Source organism: Colobus angolensis, unplaced genomic scaffold (genome assembly GCF_000951035.1).
Source record: "Colobus angolensis palliatus isolate OR3802 unplaced genomic scaffold, Cang.pa_1.0 Scaffold372, whole genome shotgun sequence".
In the NCBI taxonomy this organism is placed as follows: Eukaryota; Metazoa; Chordata; class Mammalia; order Primates; family Cercopithecidae; genus Colobus; species Colobus angolensis.
This window is the reverse complement of record NW_012117066.1, coordinates 129,215-149,032: the sequence shown is the minus strand read 5'-3', so window position 1 is coordinate 149,032 and position 19,818 is coordinate 129,215. Positions and strand designations below refer to the sequence as shown.

The 19,818-nt window shown below is 43.0% G+C and overlaps 1 protein-coding gene across 1 annotated transcript in view; it reads right to left on the bottom strand.

Moving 5' to 3' along the window:
• THSD4 (thrombospondin, type I, domain containing 4) overlaps positions 1–19,818 on the bottom strand; it is a 704,860-nt gene that overhangs the window by 649,592 nt on the left and 35,450 nt on the right. The window contains exon 2 of the mRNA XM_011953812.1: positions 9,674–9,781. Coding sequence (XP_011809202.1) covers positions 9,674–9,702 — 29 coding nt within the window. The 5' untranslated portion in view covers positions 9,703–9,781. The remainder of the gene's footprint in view (positions 1–9,673; positions 9,782–19,818) is intronic.

The window sequence follows — 19,818 nt, the reverse complement described above, 5'->3', positions numbered from 1 at the left end:
TGTCTTTATTTAAATTTCTCTCTCTCTAGCCAAGGGAATGTAAGCCCCACGAGATCAGGGAGTTTGTTTTGTCACTACTTTATTCCCCAGCACCTAGCAGAGTGGCTGCTATATAGCAGGAGCTTAATTCACTGAATTAAAGAATGGTGCTTCGCCATCTTGGTGACCCCTGAAATCTCAAGATTAAGTGAAAATACTGTGAATTAACATATTCAAAAATGTCCGAAGCCACTTCGGGAGCTTTTACAATTTTCTTTTATGAGGGATTTATAAAAATCAGTTCTGCTTTTGAATTTCTATGTTACCCCTCTCCAAAAAACCATCCTTAGAAGATGACAAGATATGGCAGCAAAATGTTTGCTGGTGCCTCTTGTTACAAAAGTACGACACAAATTATATTTAGATATTCAAATGCTGCTTTTCTTCATTTACTGGGCCCTATTGAAGCTAAAATGCATAGGGGTACCCAACAAAATTCATTCTGGAGTAAAACCTGAGATATTAAATGGTCTCTGCTCTGAATGGAATAGAATAAATTCCCCCAGAGGGGCAATTATTCTTTGGGCTACAATAACAGCAGGCACAGCAATATATAACCCCAGGGGCCAGAGGAAACTCTGCCAAGGGCTGAAAGTTTCTCACCCCTGCTCAGCACACTCTGTTTCAGGATACCTCACCCTGCTTGCGCATACTTAGCTAATTGGTATCTGTAGCTGTGCCCACCTCTTTTCAAAACACCAACAATCTAGCCCAAATCCTTGTTCCTCCTGACCCAATTCAAAATTAATGTTTGGAGAATGAGAGAGCATGCATGTGTCTCTGTGTGTGCAACTCGTGTGTTATTTCACTTTGATAGTTTGCTTTGGCAAACCGCTCCCAGCTTGCAACGTTTTGACAGATTGAAGGCTACCAGGGCCTTTGGCAAACAAATCACACACTCCTTTCCAAGTGGCGGGGGGAAGCTACATTCCTACCAAGACTTTCCAATTCACCTTGCAGTCGAAATAACCTAACATTTCACACCAACCAAAAAAAAAAAAAAAAAACAAGTTATGCCATCTACCCAGTGCTGTTCTAGGTTTTAAACACTCCATCATTTCATTTCCCCGTGTAGAAAATAATGCTCACTGAAACTTGGTACAAGATTTACATCATGGAACTGGAGCTCTGGGCTTCTGTATTTGCCTTGGCCAATCCCACTCTCCATGCCCCCTACCATCTCAGCTGTAGTGAGGGGTGGATACTGTCACAGCCCCTGTGTACCTCGAATTACCTCAATGAACAACACCACTTGGGCATATCAGGTAACAAAACAAGGAAAACAAGAAAAAAAAAAAAACTACTTCCTTTCTTCCTCAGTTAATACAACCCAAGAGATATCTTGGGAGCAACCAGATCACTAATAAAATTATATCGACCTTAGCAAAAGAGAGCCAAAATCTTAGCATTGAAGTGAAATCCTGCCTAGTGCACTCTGGAGATAACAAATGTTTGCTGGCCGGGCACGGCGGCCCACCTCTGTAAGCCTAGCACTTTGGGAGGCCGAGGCAGGCAGATCTTTTGAGGTCACAAGTTTGAGACCAGCCTGGCCAACACAGTGAAACCCGTCTCTATTAAAAACACAAGATTTAGCTGGGCATGGTGGTGTGTGCCTGTAATCCCAGCTACTCATGAGGCTAAGGCAGGAGAATCGCTTGAACCCAAGAGGTGGAGGTTGCAATGAGCCGTGATTGCACCACTGCCCTCCAGCCTGGGCAACACAGCAAGACTCTGTCTCAGAAAAACAAAAATATTTGCTAAGCATGCATTTTCACTGTGCTCAGCTCTGCCCTCTGCCTTCTTCTGACAACAGCTAAGCGCCTGTAGTCCCAGCTACTCGGGAGGCTGAGGCAGGAGAATGGCGTGAACCCAGGAGGCAGAGCTTGCAGTGAGCTGATATCGCACCACCGCACTCCAGCCTGGGTGACAGAGTGAGACTCTGTCTCAAAAAAAAAAAAAGAGTAAAGGCAGCAAGGAAGGGGGATGGGTTACCAATGACATTAGCCAACAAAGAGCTGATTGCTACCATTGATCTCAGGGCTCACAAGTAGTACTTCACAACCATCCTATCAGACACTTACATTATACCCATTTTGCAGGTAAGGAATTTGAGGCAAAGAGAGATTAAGTCATTTGCCAAAGAGCCACACATACCTACTAAGTGGTAAAGCCTGATTTCTAACACCAGCGGTCAGACCCTTGGCCTGGACTCTTAACCACTGTGCCGCAGGGCCTCATTAGGACACAACAGGTTTTTACAAAACAAGCATTTGCCATTTGATTACATCCACTTTCTTCCCCACTCTGCATGAGGTAGGGAAGCCTGGTGGCTTCACAGTCTCCTTTATTTTCTGCCACTGCTTGCAAGAATTATCAGAAACTAGGTGGATGCAATAAAGCTGCATTCATCCAGTCCCACCAGAGGACATTCTAAATTTCAAAATAAATGAAGCTAACCACATACATCCCAAACTTAAAAAAATGCATTCTATTTATTTCCTCTGTTTTCTTACACAAATTAATCTGAGCTTCAGTAACCTTTCTTAGATGGCTCAGAGGCACCAAGGTGAATATCAATCAATTTGTGCAGCTCAAGGTGGCGGTCTTCCGTCTTAGGCGTACAGCAGCCTGGGGCTTGAGATCCTTAGACCCTTAGGGCTTTTGGAATCTGGCTGGCATTTAGCTGTCTCCTTCCTGCTATCAGGTGTTGTTTACTGTACTGTCAGTGACCCTGTGTCCTCTTAACTGGGCTCCCTCTGGATCTGCCTTGGTCTTGGAAACATTCAGATAACCAAGCTGCAGCCAAACCAAGACCAACAGGCCCTGTGAAAACGCCTGCCTGGTTCGTGCAGAGTGAAATATTTCCATTATAGAGCGTGGACTTAAGGACACATATTCTAACTGCAAATTGGTTTTTTATCGCTTGTTTCCAGGTTCTTAGGTCTTGCAGCCATTTGTATTTTCTCGACCAGTACCTCTGGCAATGTAAGGTGTTCTAACGCAGCACAGCCTTTTTTCCTTTTTTTTTTTTTTTGAGACAGAGTCTTGCTCTGTCACCAAGGCGGAGTGCAGTGGCAAGATCACAGCTCACCACAGCCTCGATCTCCCAGGCTCAAGTGATCCTCCCACATCAGCCTCCTGAAAAGCTGGGACCACAGGCATATGCAACCACACCCAGTTAATTGTTTGTTTGTTTCTGTAGAAACACGGTTTCATTATGTTGCCCAGCCTGGCCTTGAACTCCCGGGCTCAAGTGAACTGCCTGCCTCGGCCTCCCAAAGTTCTGGGACTACAGTGAGCCACTGTGCTGGCCTACACGGCACAGCTTTTAAAGACACAACACCCTTTGGTAAATTTCCCTCCTCAATGGCAGGTTTCTTGAAGAAATGGTTTCTGATACACCTTTGCAGCAAGCAAAACAATCTGCATAATCTTGACTCATCCTCAAGACTAATAATATCAAGTGAATAACAGAATGGAAGGATAGAATAAAGTGAAGGCAGAAAAGGAGAAAGAGAGGAGGGAGGAAATACCAGTCACTAAAGAAAGTGCTGCTGTCCAGGAGTTTAAGATCAGCCTGGACAAGATGGTGAGACCACATCTCTACAAAAAAAAATTTTTTAAACTTAGCTGGGCCTGGTGGCACGCACCTGTAGTCTAAGCTACTCAGGAGGTTGAGGTGGGAGGGTCGTTTGAGCCCAGGTATTTGAGGTGGCAGTGAGCTATGACTGTGCCTGCACTCCAGCCTGGGCAACAAAGAGAGACCCTGTCTCTAAAAAATAAAAATTAAAAAAAAAAGTGCTGCTCTGTGACAGTTTTCATCAAGAAAATATTTTCTAAGTTCATCCCAGAATTCCCTGTTGGAAAAACCAAAGAACTAGGAAAAGGAAGACACTGGTAAAAAGCAGATTTCTACAAATTGGAATTACTGGTTCTAATCCTTGGCAGGAAGAGAAGGGGTCAATGTTAACCCAAGGCATAAAAATCCACTTAGAGATGTAAGGAATGGGTAATTGGCAGCCCAGTGATCACACCTTGACTCCACTGAACCTTTTTGGGTACAGAATGTTCTAGCAAATCCCACAGTCAAGGAGTGAGTGATGAGGACAGGATCCAGGTACAGGCCTGTGCCAGGCATAAAGAAAAATCAATACTGTCTGAATGCTTGCCGTCATTTTACAGATGGGGGTTTGCCAGGGCAACCCTCCAAAAATCTATTTTATTTCCTCCTAGCCTGTATGCCTACCACTTAGATGGCTCCTCCCAAGCTTCCCACAGACAAGACTCTGGCAGATTCTTCCCTGGGACACTTGCACCCTCCTGCACCCCCGAGATGTGCTGTGTTCACATAGTGTCAACCATGTTCCCACACCTGTTTATGCCAGTTGCTATTGCTTTGTAATGACATAAGTATTCAAATAGTACACAAACCCATGAAAGCAAGCACAAGAAGAAAGAGCATTTGTTAGTTGTTTCTACAAAAATGAAGTTAATTGCTTTGGAAAGATTCAATAAAGGCAAGCAGCCAAGATTAAAAAAAAAAAAAAACTACTGGCAAATTAGGTGTGGATGAGACAACTGCAAATGATTAGGGGCAAAAATAATAAAAATCCAGAATCATTCTGGTACTCAGACTGCTTTGCAAATGTCTTTAAATTCTCACTGCACTTTAAAGAAACCCAAATGGAAACCTCAGATAATGTGTATGGGTGTGGTTTGTGCAAGAAAGACAATCAGGGGTTCATGAGCAAAGAAAGGCCCATGGCCCCAAATCAAAAAACTGGTGAATGGATGTACATGTGTTTTAAGTTAAAAGCAAACTGTTGAAGGTGTGTGTGTGTCATTTGTTTGATTTCCATGCTTCACCCTACTTTTATAATTAACTAGCTAACCATCCTGGTCAGGAAAGAGAAAATTTCAACCTTATCTATTGTACATAAAAGGCAGTAATTAATCTATTCATTTACTCTTCAACAAATATTTATTAAGCATCAACCAAGTAGTAGTTTAGATGTAAGTTACACAAATTCTGGCCTGTCTTATTAATACCATGAAGTTTAATACTTGTGATCCAGGCCTGGCCTTCCTTCCCTTTGCTCCTCTTCCCCTCCTCCTCCTCCTCCTCCTTCTCCTTCCCTCTTCTTCCTCCACTCCCTCCTCCCCATCCTTTTTCTCCCCATTTCCTGATCACTAGCACAGAGATACTGACTCCATGACCCCACACAATTATCACATATTTCTTTACCCCTGAGGGAAATTTCAGTTTTCAATGATCAATTGTACCTGAAATATCACTACTTGGGACATTCTCTTTCTCACACATACAAACACGTTTTTTGAACCCCTTTCTTCCTTTCTGTACTCAGGATCTTTTTCAATTACCCCTAAGAACAGCCACCTTTCTCTTTCTCATTTCGTCAGCTCTTTTGGTTGTATTTCTAAGTGCAGTAGCTGACAGGCATTAAAGTAATAATACTTTACTGAAGTATGTATCAAGGAAAAGAAAAACTTTAAGTTTCAGAAGACTAAAACCAGACACTTGACCTAGGGCCATCAACCTGTAAAACCCTTAAAATAATCCAGAAGTCTCCCTCATAAGATCTATAAAAATCACCTTCTAACTTTGTAATCACTCTCATTACATCTGTAATTCTTCAAAAACTACTGTTCAAAATAAAAATCACCGAAATCAATTTTATTTCCTGCCAATTTCACTACTTGTTTGGCATTTGACAGTTCTGTTTTTTTCTTCACTTTCACTCAAGACAGAAAATATGTCAACCCTACGAAAGCACTCCTTGAAGTAAAGGAAGAGCATCTGGTCAAGCAGACTGGCTCCAGAGATTTTGTTGGACAAGTCAGGTAGCCATCAGCATTTATTGTACTGTTCTAGGGATAAAATTGTGTTTCCCTCCTATCACTCACTGAACAAACAAATAAAGACGTAATTGTGCATCCAAAAAAAAAAAAGGTGCATAATTTGGAACAAGTCTTTAAGAAACATAAATAATTCTGTATCATTTAGTGCCATTTCCTTTCTAATTTTTAACAGATGACAAACATTCCTAAACTAGGGTTAGCCTACCCTTTGGTCCACATGGACTTTAATTGCCCTGAATTTTACACGGCATCCAGAACTTGTCCAAGATTCAGTGATAATCCCCAACCAGAACCATCGAGAGTTAAAATCTTAGTGCCTCTTCTGCTACTAGGTTTAACTGTGATTCTTTTTATTACTACACACTCTGAACAAGGCAGAGATACTCTTGCGATGTTAATGCCCAAGGATTCTCTGTCTCCTTCAATGAGAAGAGAGCTGGTTTTCTATTTCTCTGTGGCTTGGCAAGAATTGGGGAGGGATTTTTAAATGAAATCTCTGTGTATCAGAGTTGTGACTCCCCTTAAATGTTCTTTCAGGGATTTTCTTGGCAGCTAGTTCCTAATTTTAACCTGTTTTCTCTTTAGGCAGAGAAATTCTCCAGCTTTTCCAATTGATCTTTATGCATTTAGTTGTCTTGATAAATATTAAAAATCCCTTAACATGTGTGTACGTGTGTGTGTGCTTCCCATCTACCACTTTTGTCAAAGACCTCTCACTCTTAATCATAGCCCTTTTCCCCATAACATTCTGAAAAGCATTTAAACAAAAGACACTCTAGTTTTGCTTCTTTTTCTCTTAAAAATATATTTACATGGCCCTAAAAACAGGGATGCAAAATGGTTGGTGTGCACCTGGTTTATGAAGAAGGGAGTTTGACGGAAATCTCAAGCTGAGATCTCCTAAAGAATCAGCCATCCTCGTAATTCACATTTTCTTTCTCTAGTACTGACAGCAGAATTCTTGGCAAAATGTCCTGCTGAGAAGCCCTGTTCAAACAATTCCTGCAGCAGGACTCTCGTGCTGGAGGCCTGTCAAGGCTTCCAGAGTTCCACCACAAGGGTAGTATCTAGCTTCCAACTACTCCCATCCTGCTAATTTCTCTTTTGTGGGCAATTTCCTTGAAATAATGCACAGTTTAGAGGTGAGTTCCCCAGGCCTCCTGCAAAGGGAGATGACCTCCATACCACACACCCTGCTCAGATCATTACAGGAGGCTAACTGTTTGCAGGGGCATTAATTAAAATTCCAGGACATAGCTATTCATACTTGGGAGGCAGAGGTGGAGGATCACTTGAGCCCAGAAGTTCAAGGTTACAGTGAGCTATGATTGCACCACTGTATTCCAGCCTGGGTGACACGCAAAATCCTGTCTCTTTAAAAAAAAAAAAAAAAAAGAGCCTGGGTGACACGCAAAATCCTGTCTCTTTAAAAAAAAAAAAAAAGAAAGAAAGAAAAAAAGAAAACAATCCAAGACATTAAGAAAAAACTTTGCAAAAGGGACTTCCTCCCAAGAAACTCCCTGCCTGTGCAGCCTGGGTGGCCACATTTTTGAGGGTCCTCAAGCACTTTTAGGGGCCTTTTTGATGACAGCCAGACTTACACGAGCTTAGCACGTGGTGAACCTACCTTTCATAATCTGCTTGCCCTTTTCGAACCAGTTCAATAACCGACTGTGACCTCAACTTCTTTGTCCCACATGGGGTCCTGGTGCTTAAAATGCCGTGGTCCTACAGTGACCCTGTGGGCCAACTGCGTTTCTCACTACCCTGTGGTTTTACAACAGTATTTTGGAACTTCCACAAACTAGATGCATATTTCATGTCTTGAAATATCTTTTAAACTCTTTGTTAAACTATAGTTTTAAATACAAAAAAATTAGCCGGGCGAGGTGGCAGTCGCCGCAGTCCCAGCTACTCGGGAGACTGAGGCAGGAGAAGGGCGTGAACCCGGGAGGCACAGCTTGCAGTGAGCCAAGATCGTGCCATTGCACTCCAGCCTGGGCGACAGAGCGAGACTGTCTCAAAAAACAAAAACAAAACAAAAAAACTATAGTTTTAAAAAAGGACACACGCTAATTTGTACTAGATGCCAACCTTTTTTCCTGAAAAGACCACCAAACATTAATATGGGCTGTCCTCCTCATGGCTCAATATCATACAGCCTTCAGAATGAAGCTTTTTCTTTCTTTTCTGACCATATGTGACATGCATGTGAATATGTCATTGATAAAGAGGTTTGTAGTTCTCTGCGGGTATTTGGACTGCAGGCCTACACACGTCTGCTCGTGTAAAATTATACAAGCAACTACATACTGAAGCTCACACACATGCACCGTACTCAGTTAAATGCCAGGCATTAGCCCAAGGGCATCTGCTTGGCAAATGCTCTAGCCCTGGTTGGCCAACCACCTGTGGCACCATCATATATAATATGTCATATATTACAGAGCATTTTACTTTCTGTTGTAAGTTCTAGGCATTTGGGATTAATGTAGAGTTATGAGAAAAAGACTACAAGATATTGTAATGATTCAACTTTGAAACAAAACGTTCTTCCTTCCCCTCATTCCAGATTCTCAATCAATTCATTTAAATAGTATACTAAAATAGTAAGATGAGCTTCATCACAGAATTGTTACCAACTGCAAGTACTTACCTGTATGGGGTGGATTTTCTTAATGCTATGCAGCTAAAACAGCTGCGAAATAAACTAGATGCTAAGGCAGATATTTAAGCTGCCAACCATAAATCCTGATTTCAAATGTTGGTATTTATCAAAATTAATGCATTGATCTCATAATGTATAAATATTATAAATTTAAACTTATAAAGTACATTTATATTAATAAAATACTGTCATTGTCTGTTTTATATATTGAGATTTTGCATAGGATTTTGATGGAGGAATTTTTAAAAGGCTCTGTCAGCCTTTTTAAAAAGTTTGAAAATAACCTCAATAACATGGACTACAGTTCCCTTATTCTAACTCTGCACATAAAGGAAGGCAACAGCCATGATGAAAGCTCTCTGAGCATTAGTTTTCTGATCTACACAAAAGGGATAATAGTACTTACTCAACTTGCCACGCATGGTTGATATGAAGATTGAATTTTAAAATGCAGGTGAAAGTCAAAAATGTTTTGCACATAAGGGACAAGAGGGAGCATCATTTTAAAATACCAGATTCAATCAAAATCTATGGTGTTGCAACCAGAGAACAATTTTTTAAAAGTTCTTTAGACAATCTATTATGCAACCATGGTAAATATACATTGATCTGACCTCACCTCCAGGGTTCAAGTGATTCTCCTGCCTCAGCCTCCCAAGTAGCTGGAATTACAGGTGCCCAACGCCATGCTCAGCTAATTTTGTATTTTTAATAGAGATGGGGTTTCACTATGTTGGCTAGACTGGTCTTGAACTCCTGACCTCAGGTGATCCACCCGCCTCAGTCTCCCAAAATGCTGGGATTACAGGTGTGAGCCACCACGCCTGGCCTAAAACAAATTTCTTGAAGCCTAGAGAAGGTCTCCCAGAAGGCAGTAGATTGACTTCAACCCCAAGCCACTCAGCATAGCACACAACTCCCAAGGCCCTTCTGAATAGCAAACTTTTACACATGTCGATGTATTATATCAAAAATATCAGTCAGCTTCAGACCGTTAAGGTCACTTACTTTAAGAAACAACATAGTACAACACAAATATCAAATTTCGTATTCTCCTGTTTTTTTAAAAAAAGGTTCTTCACTTACCTGAGAGACCCCATGAAATGGGAAACCATGGTGCTGAGGGTCCAGGCAAAAGCAAGGGCTCTTCAGAGACGTTGCCAATTTTCTGCAGTTGGGAGTGGCGTTCAAGTCCTACAGAAATGAACAATGTTATTTTTAGCAACATTTACTTAGGAAGATTCTAGAAGTATAACTGGGTCAGCAAAACCAGAAATGAGCAAATGGAAGACACTAAAACAAAAGTGCCCAGTTATGGTTACCAGGATTTCCCAACTGAAATCCGATTACATATGAACATGAGGTAACAAGTTTACAAGACAACCAGCACAGTGCCTGACCCACAGAAGATGTTCAGTACATTACTATCAGAGCGATCACCTCAGACTCTGAGCTAATAGGGGAGCTGGTGCTAGGCACACTAGCGCTGAAAATCCAGCCCCATCTATTACAAGCTATTTGACCATAGATGTCATGTCACATTCATGTGTCTTGGTTTCCCTATCTGTGCAAGTTAAGTAAAACTACTGCCTAACAACCAAAAGAAATAAAGTACTCATACATGCTACAATAGGGATGAACCTTGAAAACATTATGTTAAGTGAAAAGAACCAGATACAAAAATAGCACGCATTATATGATTCCATTTATAGGTAATACCGAGAATAGGCAAATCTATAGGGACAGAAAGTAGATTCGTGGTTGCCAGGGATTGGGGGTTGGAGGAGTTCATGGGAGGGTACAGTGTTTCTTCCTGGAGTAATAAATATGTTCCAAAATTAGATTGTGGTGATGGTTGTACAACCCTGCAAATATATTAAAAGCCACTGAATTGTACACAAAATTGTGAAACACATGGGAAACGAATTATATCTCAATAAAACTTATTTAAAAGATACTGTCTAAAGAATTCCTGCAGGTTGTTGTAAAGATTAAATGAAGGGACGCATGTGACATGCTTAGACAGTGGCTGGGGCAGGGTCACTCTCAGTAAATAGTAGCTCTGATGATGCTGAGAGTTTGGATACTCGTCCTCTTCCAATCTCATGCTGAAAACTGATTTCCAGTATTAGAGGTGGGGCCCATTGGAGGTGTTTGGTCATGCAGGTGGCTCCCTCATGAATGCCCTGATGCCCTCCTTGTGGTAATGAGTGAGTTCTCGCTCTATTAGGGTGAGATCTGACTGTTTAAAAGAGCCTAAAAAGAGTGTGGCACCTCCTCCCTTCTCTCTCGCTCCCTCTCTTGCCATGTGACACACTGACTGTCCTTCCTCCTCCACCATGATTGAAAGCTTCCGGAGGTCCTCACCAGAAGCCGATGCCAGCCAGCACCATGCTTCTTGTACAGCCTGCAGAATTGGGAGCCAAATAAACCTTTCTATAAATTACCCAGTCTTAAGCATTCCTTTATAGCAACGCAAAATGAACTAATACGGTGATGCAAGAAGAGGTCAAGCAACACTTAAAATATGTTGTCACAGCGAAAACAGGGAGGTAAAACCTCTTGCCCACAAATACTACTTCATTCAGAAGCCCTCACTAAACAAAATTTCTAAAAATTGTCAAGAGAGCCAATAGTTTCAAAGGCAAGTTATAAACAGCACCAGAAAGCCCAGGATGGGCAGATTGGTTGCAATGTAATAAAACTTGAGAATAAAACAGCATGGTCCAGTCTCCTCTCCTGCTGCATCTCCTTGAAGGGAAAGACAAATGAAGCAAGGTTCCAAGGTGGGCCAGGGATCCTTTCTAATAAAGGCAGAGTTCTCTAAGATCATTATTTTCTTGTTTCTTCCAGGGACTTCAGACTTTCTTTTCACCAGAAAAGGTGGGTGGGAAGATAAATGACAAGGATTTATGAAAAGATAGTCATGAGAACCAGACAATTCCATTCTCAAGGGAAAAGAATTAAGATTTTAAGTTACCACAGGCCCTTTCTGGGGATTATTAAGAAAGGAAAGCCTCTTAACTGTAATCATCCCTAATTAGCCATCAGCAACTCATGAAATTACTCCTGGTATTGAAGACCCTTAAATTCTTGGCTCTCAGCCAGAAATTACGCTGAGATTCACCAGGAAGAAGGCCAACAAGTGCAAATTGGAACAGTTAAAACGCTTTTGAATCGAAGGTACGGTCTTCTTGCTCTTGGCTGCAGAACAGGTCTGCACCAAGTCAGGGGATTTAACTTGGAAGTAAAATGAAGTCTTTGCCAAGTCCCTGATAACCATCAACTAATCAGTAATTATTTATTCAATAGGTGGTAGGCTCAGGTCCTCTCCAGTGCTGTGGGAATGGTTCGGGAGATGGACTGTGGGGAAAATGATGGTGTTATTATCCAGAACAACACAGGGTAAACTGTTCATTCAGATCCTAAGTACAACTCAGACTAGCACAAGTAGGAGAATGGCTGTAGAGGGATGGTCTGGCATAAGCAAGGTAGATGGGACTTAAATTCAAGCCTTAGCCTAATGAGTTAATACATGAACTATCTAGAGTTGTTGGTAAGTGTGCACACTGTAATTGGAAAGAAATGGGTATTAGGCCAGCATTCACATTTATTAACCAGCTGACCTTTGGCAATTAACCTTTCTTCATCTGTAAAATGGCGGGGGGGATACTGTTTGTAACTACCTCATAGGGTTGTTATATTAAATATTTGTCTAGACTGTATGGCCTAGGTGCTGAACACACACACATACACATCAAGAAATTACAGCCTCGATGCTGGAGAACTGTTTAAAGAGAACACTCTTTAAACAAACTAAACCATAAATAAGTATAAAAATAAAATTGCAGTAAAAGCCACCAAAGTCCAAGGTGCCCCAGAAAGTGCCCTGGGCAGTGATCAGGGAAGATCCCTCTGAGGCAGTGGCCTCTACGTGGGAGCTTGTGGGGTGAGTAGGAGTTGGCCTTGTGGAGAGGGGAGAGAAGCATCCCAGGAGAGGGAGGCTCTTGTGAGGAGTGGGAGGAAAAAGGAAGCAATGTGGCAGAAGAAGGTGGGAAGAGCTGACTGTCTACTGGGCAGTCAAGTCCCCAGAACACAGTAAGTGAATGGTTGAGGAGACAAGAGAAAGAGAGGTGTCAAAGACAACTCCCTCTAGATTTCTGGGGGACAGAAGGAGCAAATGAAGATTTGGTGGTTGACATGGTTTGGTTCTGTGTCTTCACCCAAATCTTATCTCGAATTGTAATCCCTATTACCCCCAAATGCCAAGGGAGGGACCAGGTGGGAAGTGACTGGATCATGGGGGCAATTTCCCCCATGCTGTTCTTGTGATAGGGAGTGAGGGCCCACAAGATCTGATGGTTTTATAAGGTCGTTTTCCCTGCTCTTGCTTGTTCTCTCTCACCTGCCGCCATGTAATATGTGCCTGCTTCCCCTTCCACCATGATTGTAAGTTTCCTGAGGCCTCCCCAGCCATGCAGAACTATGAGTCAATTCAATCTCCTTTACTTATAAATGACACAGTCTTGGGTAGATCTTTACAGCAGTGTGAGAACAGACTGATACAGTGGTTATATCAGGAAAGGAAGGGCAATATAGAAGGAAGAAGGTTTTGGGGACAGCAGTTGTCTCCAGAGTGGGGAGACTGCCTGAACAGATCCGATGAGATGTCACCCGGAAAAACGTCTGAAATTATTAAAACCTTTGAAAACAGATTTGCAACTTTACCACTGATAGTAACAAAATAAATAACCAGACAAATATTGAAGGTGTATGCTCAAACATTTTTTTACTGAGGCAAAAATTTTTATAATCAGTGCAATCAGAAAAAATTATTGGAGGCCACTGCTCTAGTATGTTTTTGGACCAACTTCTTATCAAATTTGATTTGTCACTTCTCCCTCAGGATACAGCTGATGAGTTTGCACTGGCAGTTTCCAGCTCTGCCATTCTTCTTGACTCTCACTTGAGCTTCCGTGATTAGTATTGTGTTAAATCAGCCCTGCTTTTCAAACTGGGGGTCACCACTCATGAGTCTGCCATGAAATTAATTTCTCGGGTCACAAACAGCATTTCTTAATAAGTAAAAAAGAATGAAAGATAAGAGAAAAAAAATACCTGCATTCATCACGCATAATAAGGATAAGTATTTCTTACTGTGGCTCCCAGCCAGAAAAGTTTAAAAGTCCTCATTCTGGAAGACCAGAGGGCAGCGGAGGACTAGAACTGTGATTGTGGGGAATTAAACCTAGAAGCCGAGGCAAAGCCAAACGTTATCTCAGGCCCTGAAAGGTGGTGCCTGGCTAATGTTGACAAGATGGGCAAGAAAGAGCCATTATAGGTTGTGGAGCAGGGAGGGACCTGGAAAGAGTGAGGGTTCCCAAATATCCGTCTGGCAAGGGTGCTCCGAGAGGGCTGAGCACACGTGCTGTCTGCAGAGCTCTGTCCGCCTTTTGAGGTTTGCTCCTGTTGATTTATAACCTTTCTTGACAGTGAACAAAAAATCTAACAATCTCGTTTCTGTTAGAACATATGCTCCTTGGGGCATGGAGGCCCCACCTTCTCTCCCTTCCACAATGATCCTACAGGAAGCTTGAATGAGTCACCCAATTTGGTTCAGGCCAAAGTGGCCGTCCCCATACACCAGGGGGAGGCACAACAGGTCCAAGGCTCAGGACAGCGGGGTCAGACAGAGGGCCAGGATCATCAAACTAAGGGTGGAAAAGGGTTCCCTGACCCGAAAGGAGGCCATGCTGCCTGAACTGTGACACCATTCTGCCACCCCTTACACACAGGCTCACCTCTGAGTATCCTTCCTGCCCCTTCACCTCAGGGCCTGACCAGAACTCCTGGAGGACCCCCTCCTGGAGGAACCCATGCCTCAGAAGACAAGGATCTACTCAGTCTCTCAAGTCGGGGTTCAGGAAGGCCTCACTGCAGGCACCAGTTCCACCTTCCTCCCTCCCTCCCTCCCACACACGCTGTCCTCTGGAACTCCCACAGCATAAAGCAACTACCCAAACAAAAGCACTCATCCCTGGGGAGGGGAAGTGACTCACTGGCAAGGAATGAGGACCAGAGATGTCAGAAGGAAGTAGCTCCAGACCCCAAATCCAACACCCAGTCACATGCAGTGAGGACAAGTTCTCAGAACCTGCCTGTTTCCCAGGAAAGCTGCCTCTGAGGGTCCCGACAGGACAAGACAGGAGCCTCCACCACTGGAGTCTTGTCCCGTCTGTACCAACATCACCAACACACACTCCTCTCCTGCCAACATTTACGCAAACTCTCCTCACACAACCTTGACCTTCTGTTTGTGGTGCCCTTACCGTCCCCAGTCTGACATTCTAGGTGATGGTGGATAAAAGCACTTTTTTCTTGCATGATGAGAAAAGAGTCGGGAATTGGCTTTTACTGGATCATCCCACCTGAGATGGAACGTAAGTCATGCTATACAATCCTCACAGCAAACCGAGGCCACAGAGCGGGTCCAGGGTAGCTCAGGCACAGGGAACCAGCACCTGGATAAGTAACGGGGTTTGAGGAAAGATGACTGGCTGAGTGGGCAGGAAAGCTTCTGGAGTCTTAAAAAAAAAAAAAAAAACTAAACTAAAACAAAAAACCAAGGGACTTGTGTGTCTGGGGAGTGAACAAACCCCATACTGGAGAAAGAGCCCAGTGTGTATGACAGAGGACAGGACCAGGGTCCAACAAGGCCCTCGGAGCCAACAGGGGAGGAGGAGAAGGGGCAAAGCATGGAGGTGGAAGCCAAGGAAGGCATTGGGAGGAGGCTGCCCCACACTGCATGGAGGTGGGGGCAGGCCCAGGACAACATGTGCAGAGTGTCCCCTCCACCCCGACCTGAGAAAACTCAGTACACTGGAGAAAGAGCTTTGGCTGGAGAAGGCTGCCAAGAAGAATGGCCCAAAAGCAAGAGGCAGAAAAAGGGATGTTCTTATTTCTTCAAGTTACCCCCTGATTAAATGGCGATTATCCACAGCAAGTGGGAAAAGTGGAGGGAGGCATAGGCTTTAAATCATCCTCATAAACAATATGGTGGGCAGACTTGCTAGCTGACAATGACAGGCACAGGACAGAGTCTAGAAGTTCAAAGAGAGGAGATCATCTTCCTTAATAGATACTAGACATACCTGTTCACACTTGCCCCTCACTGGATGGGAAGCTTCTTAAAGGTAAAGGACTCTTTCAGTCCTCTTTACAAATGCCCTTCCATTAGACTTGCTGCCAACACAGGGCGGGCATGCAATCACAGTTGGATGAATGAATGAATGGGTGAATGGGTGAAGAATGAACGGCATGAGTTTCTTATAGACTTTTCCCTCTTAGAAAGCAGGACCCCCGTATGATTTCTCTCTCACTGCTTTTGCCAATGTTCAGCCAATGTCTGGACTGCCCTAGGGAGACAATGAAGGCGCTGAAGGCACTAACCCACTGCAGATGCACACTGCCTCTGTGGAGGTCCCACCCTCCCGAGCTCTCTGGTGGCGGTCATCAACTGTCACAGCCCTTTCAGGAAATCCTGTCCCAGGCCAGAGGTATTCAGGGATGCTGACCTTGGAGCCCCAGGCCTGGTCACATTTCCAGCTGCTCCCTGCCTGTGAGGACAGCCAGAGGAATGTTCCCCTAACATGTCCTTGGCTCACAGTCCTTTCTCCTATCACCTCACAGAGGCTGTCCTTTTTGTTCCTGCTATATCCAAACTCAGCTGCAGAACTCATTTCTTCCCATGGAACCCCCACACTGCAGACTGGCTGGCCTGCCCAGAGCAGCGTGAAAACTCACAGAATCTGGATTAGGACTAAACCTTGAGAAGGTCTATTAAAACTCCCTGGCAGCTTTCAAGCAAACACATTACAGTGGGTTTTGTTACTCATTAAGGAAAACACCTTGCTTCTCCATCCTCACCTGGAGAAATTAGGTAATCAGCACAGATTAGTTAAGGATTTCAATGCAAATTGCATCATTTTCATGGTCATTAACATTGGTGTGGTTTATATCTGTTTTCAGTCCTAAAAAAAACGTTTCCCAGGTAACTAAAGAAAATATTCAAGGGCAGAAATATCAGGCGGGCAGGATATTTAAAATAAATGAGCCATTTGTTCCTGCTTCTGTATAAAGTTGCTTTTTCAATTTCAGGTGACGTGATACTGCAGATCAAAGTGGGGAAAAACCTTTGGAGTAAGAGCGCTTTTCTTCCCCAGATATGACTGACTTCGTTGCTTGATTTACAGCACTTGATTAACCTGGTTAAATGTCTTTGCTTCTGTGCAAGTCTCAGATGCAGAACTAGGGATCGTCACAGCGTATCATTATGATTTGTGCTTGTCTTTCCTCCCTCACAACAAAGGACCTCTTCTTCAAATACTTACTTGTTATAGTTCTGGTGTCTAGAATAGCACCTGGGGTGCAGTAGGTGTTCCCAGTGACAGAAAGGCCTTCCACTCAAACTCAGGTGGGGGCTTTCTCTTCCATGCAGGATTGTGCTGCCTGTCTGAGGCACCACTGCCCAGCCCAGGATCCAAACAGCAACTCCATTCTTCTGCTAACTGTTTCTGAAATTAACATGACATTCTCCCACTCCTAAAGACCACAACACCCAAATAAACAGCAGTGATGAGATGCAGGCCACCTTATCTAGGAATCAAAGACACCTAGACACACTCCAGCCTTCCCCCTTCTCAGACTCAACCTCTCCCCAGCATCCGCTGCCAAGAGCAGTTTATAATCCCTGGGTCATAGTTACCAAAGAAAAAAACATGAGACTACCATGGCTGAGCTCTGCATGGGAGCTGCAGCTTTTCTGATGTGCTGCCCTTTCTCCAAGATGATGATCCATCTCATTCCAAAAACCAATATTCTTCAGCTGCCTTGGCCAAAAGCAGGTGGCCAGGGGAGAAAAAGGCAGCTGGGGGCTCAGGCCTTCCTCCCTGCTTTCCAATACAAGGCCTCAGTCCTACTATCTACAAATGGCCTCTTACCACTCTGGTGAGCACCTGTGTACATCTGTGCATGGGCATACACACACACACACGTGCTGGGGAAGGAAGGTGTAACAAAGGCACTAACACTAAAAGAATAAACACAGTAAATACCAAATTCATTCACAAGGTGAGGACTCAGGGCTGAGTGAAACACAGCCAATGAGGTATTCTTTTGGAAAAAAATCTGTCTATAAAATTTATTAAGGAAATCTATTTATTAAGGAAAGTTCGAAACTACAGAAAAATATAAAGAGGAAAGCCAAAATTACTCATTGTAATTGTATTACCTAATAATCCAAGTTACTCACCATTAAACCTTTTGATGTTCTTGTTTATTTTTTCTATGCGTAATGCTTGTATGTATCATCTGCATATTTTACATATACTATTTCTACAAAACAAAATCACACATGTAGTTTTGGATTCTATTTTTACCTTACATCATAAGCGTCTCATTAGTAATATTCAAAATCATTTCTAATCGCTGCAAAACAATCCACCCTATGAATGCCTGACAACACACCTAATAATGTTCCCTTATTGTTGGAATATATGATGAACATCTTTGTATAAAATCCCTTATTTGCTACTCTTCCTTGTTCCTTAGGATAAACTCCTAAAAAATGAAATTGTTAAGCCAAAAAGTATGACTAAGGTCCTTCACGATGAATCCTTTTCAAAAAGAATTGTATCAACCTAGAATCTCTCACGTAGTGTATGAAATAAACACATTTGCCAATAATGCTATGATTGTAATCTCTCCTAAACTGATAAGTAATTAGTTAGGGCAGGGTAACTCTGCCACAACCCCCCTCAAAATGTCAATGGCTTAACACAATAAAAGGATTTTTGCTCAAGTCACTATCTGATGCAGGTTGTCAAGAACATTCTACTTCACACAGTCATGCAGGCATCCAGGGACCCTTTTTCCATCGAGTGATTCCACCATCGTCTAGGGCCTCATCGTCTTCACCTGGGTTATTTCCAGCCAGTGACCAAACAAAGGGAAAGAGAAGGCATAGAGGACTGAGCTAGCAGCTTCACTAAGGTAGCTTCAATCACTGTCCCTGGTATTCCATTACCCAGTTTAGTCATATGGCAGTATATCTACCTGGAAAGGATTGTGGGAAACACAGTCTATCTCTATTCCCAGGAGGAAATCTTCCGGTGAACAACTAGCCAACGTTTGTCACAATAGGGAAAAAATTGGTAAAAATCATTTTAACATGTACTCCTTTGATTATTGCTAAAGTTGGAATCGATTTTCATTTTTATTAGCCATGTACACTGCCTCTTCTGTGAATTTTTCACAACCTCCTTTGCCCTTTTTTCTGTAGGGCTCATAATGTTTGAAATGATTTTTTTTCTTTTTTTTTTTTTGAGATGGAGTCTTGCTCTGTCGCCCAGGCTGGAGTGCAGTGGCGCAATCGCGGCTCACTGCAACCTCCACCTCCTGAGTTCGTGCCATTCTCCTGTGTCAGCCTCCTGATTAGCTGGGACTACAGGCGTGTGCCACCACGCCTGGCTAATTTTTTGTATTTTTTTTTTAGTAGAGACAGGGTTTCATATGTTAGCCAGGATGGTCTCAATCTCCTGACCTTGTGATCCACCCGCCTCGGCCTCCCAATGTGCTGGGATTACAGGCATGAGCCATCGTGCCCAGCCATGTTTTGAAATGATTTTTAAGAGCTCTTTCTTCATGAAGGTTGTTAGCCCTTATTTTGTCAAGTTAGGACCTTGTTTTCATTTGCTTTCCATCTTCTAATTTTATTTATGATTATTAAATAAATAAATTTTTATTTAATGTATTCAAATCAATCATTTCCACTGTGATTTTCTGTTGGACATCTCATCACAAGGCAAACCTACACATACAAAAAACTAGGCAATTCTAATCCAACTCCCCAATGTCATCATTTTGTCATCATGATTCAAAGATTAATAAACTGATGGGTAAAGAAACCACATGACTGGTAGAAGGTATCACAGCTACTTAGAGGCAAAGCTAGGACTAAAGATTTTAAAAGTTAACATTTATTGGCCGGGCACAGTGGCTCAGGCCTGTAATCCCAGCACTTTGGGAGGCCGAGGCGGGTGCATCACCAAGTCAGGAGACAAAGACCATCCTGGCTAACACAGTGAAACCCCGTCTCTACCAAAAAGACAAAACATTAGCCGGACGTGGTGGCCGTGCCTGTAGTCCCAGCTACTCGGGAGGCTGAGGCAGGA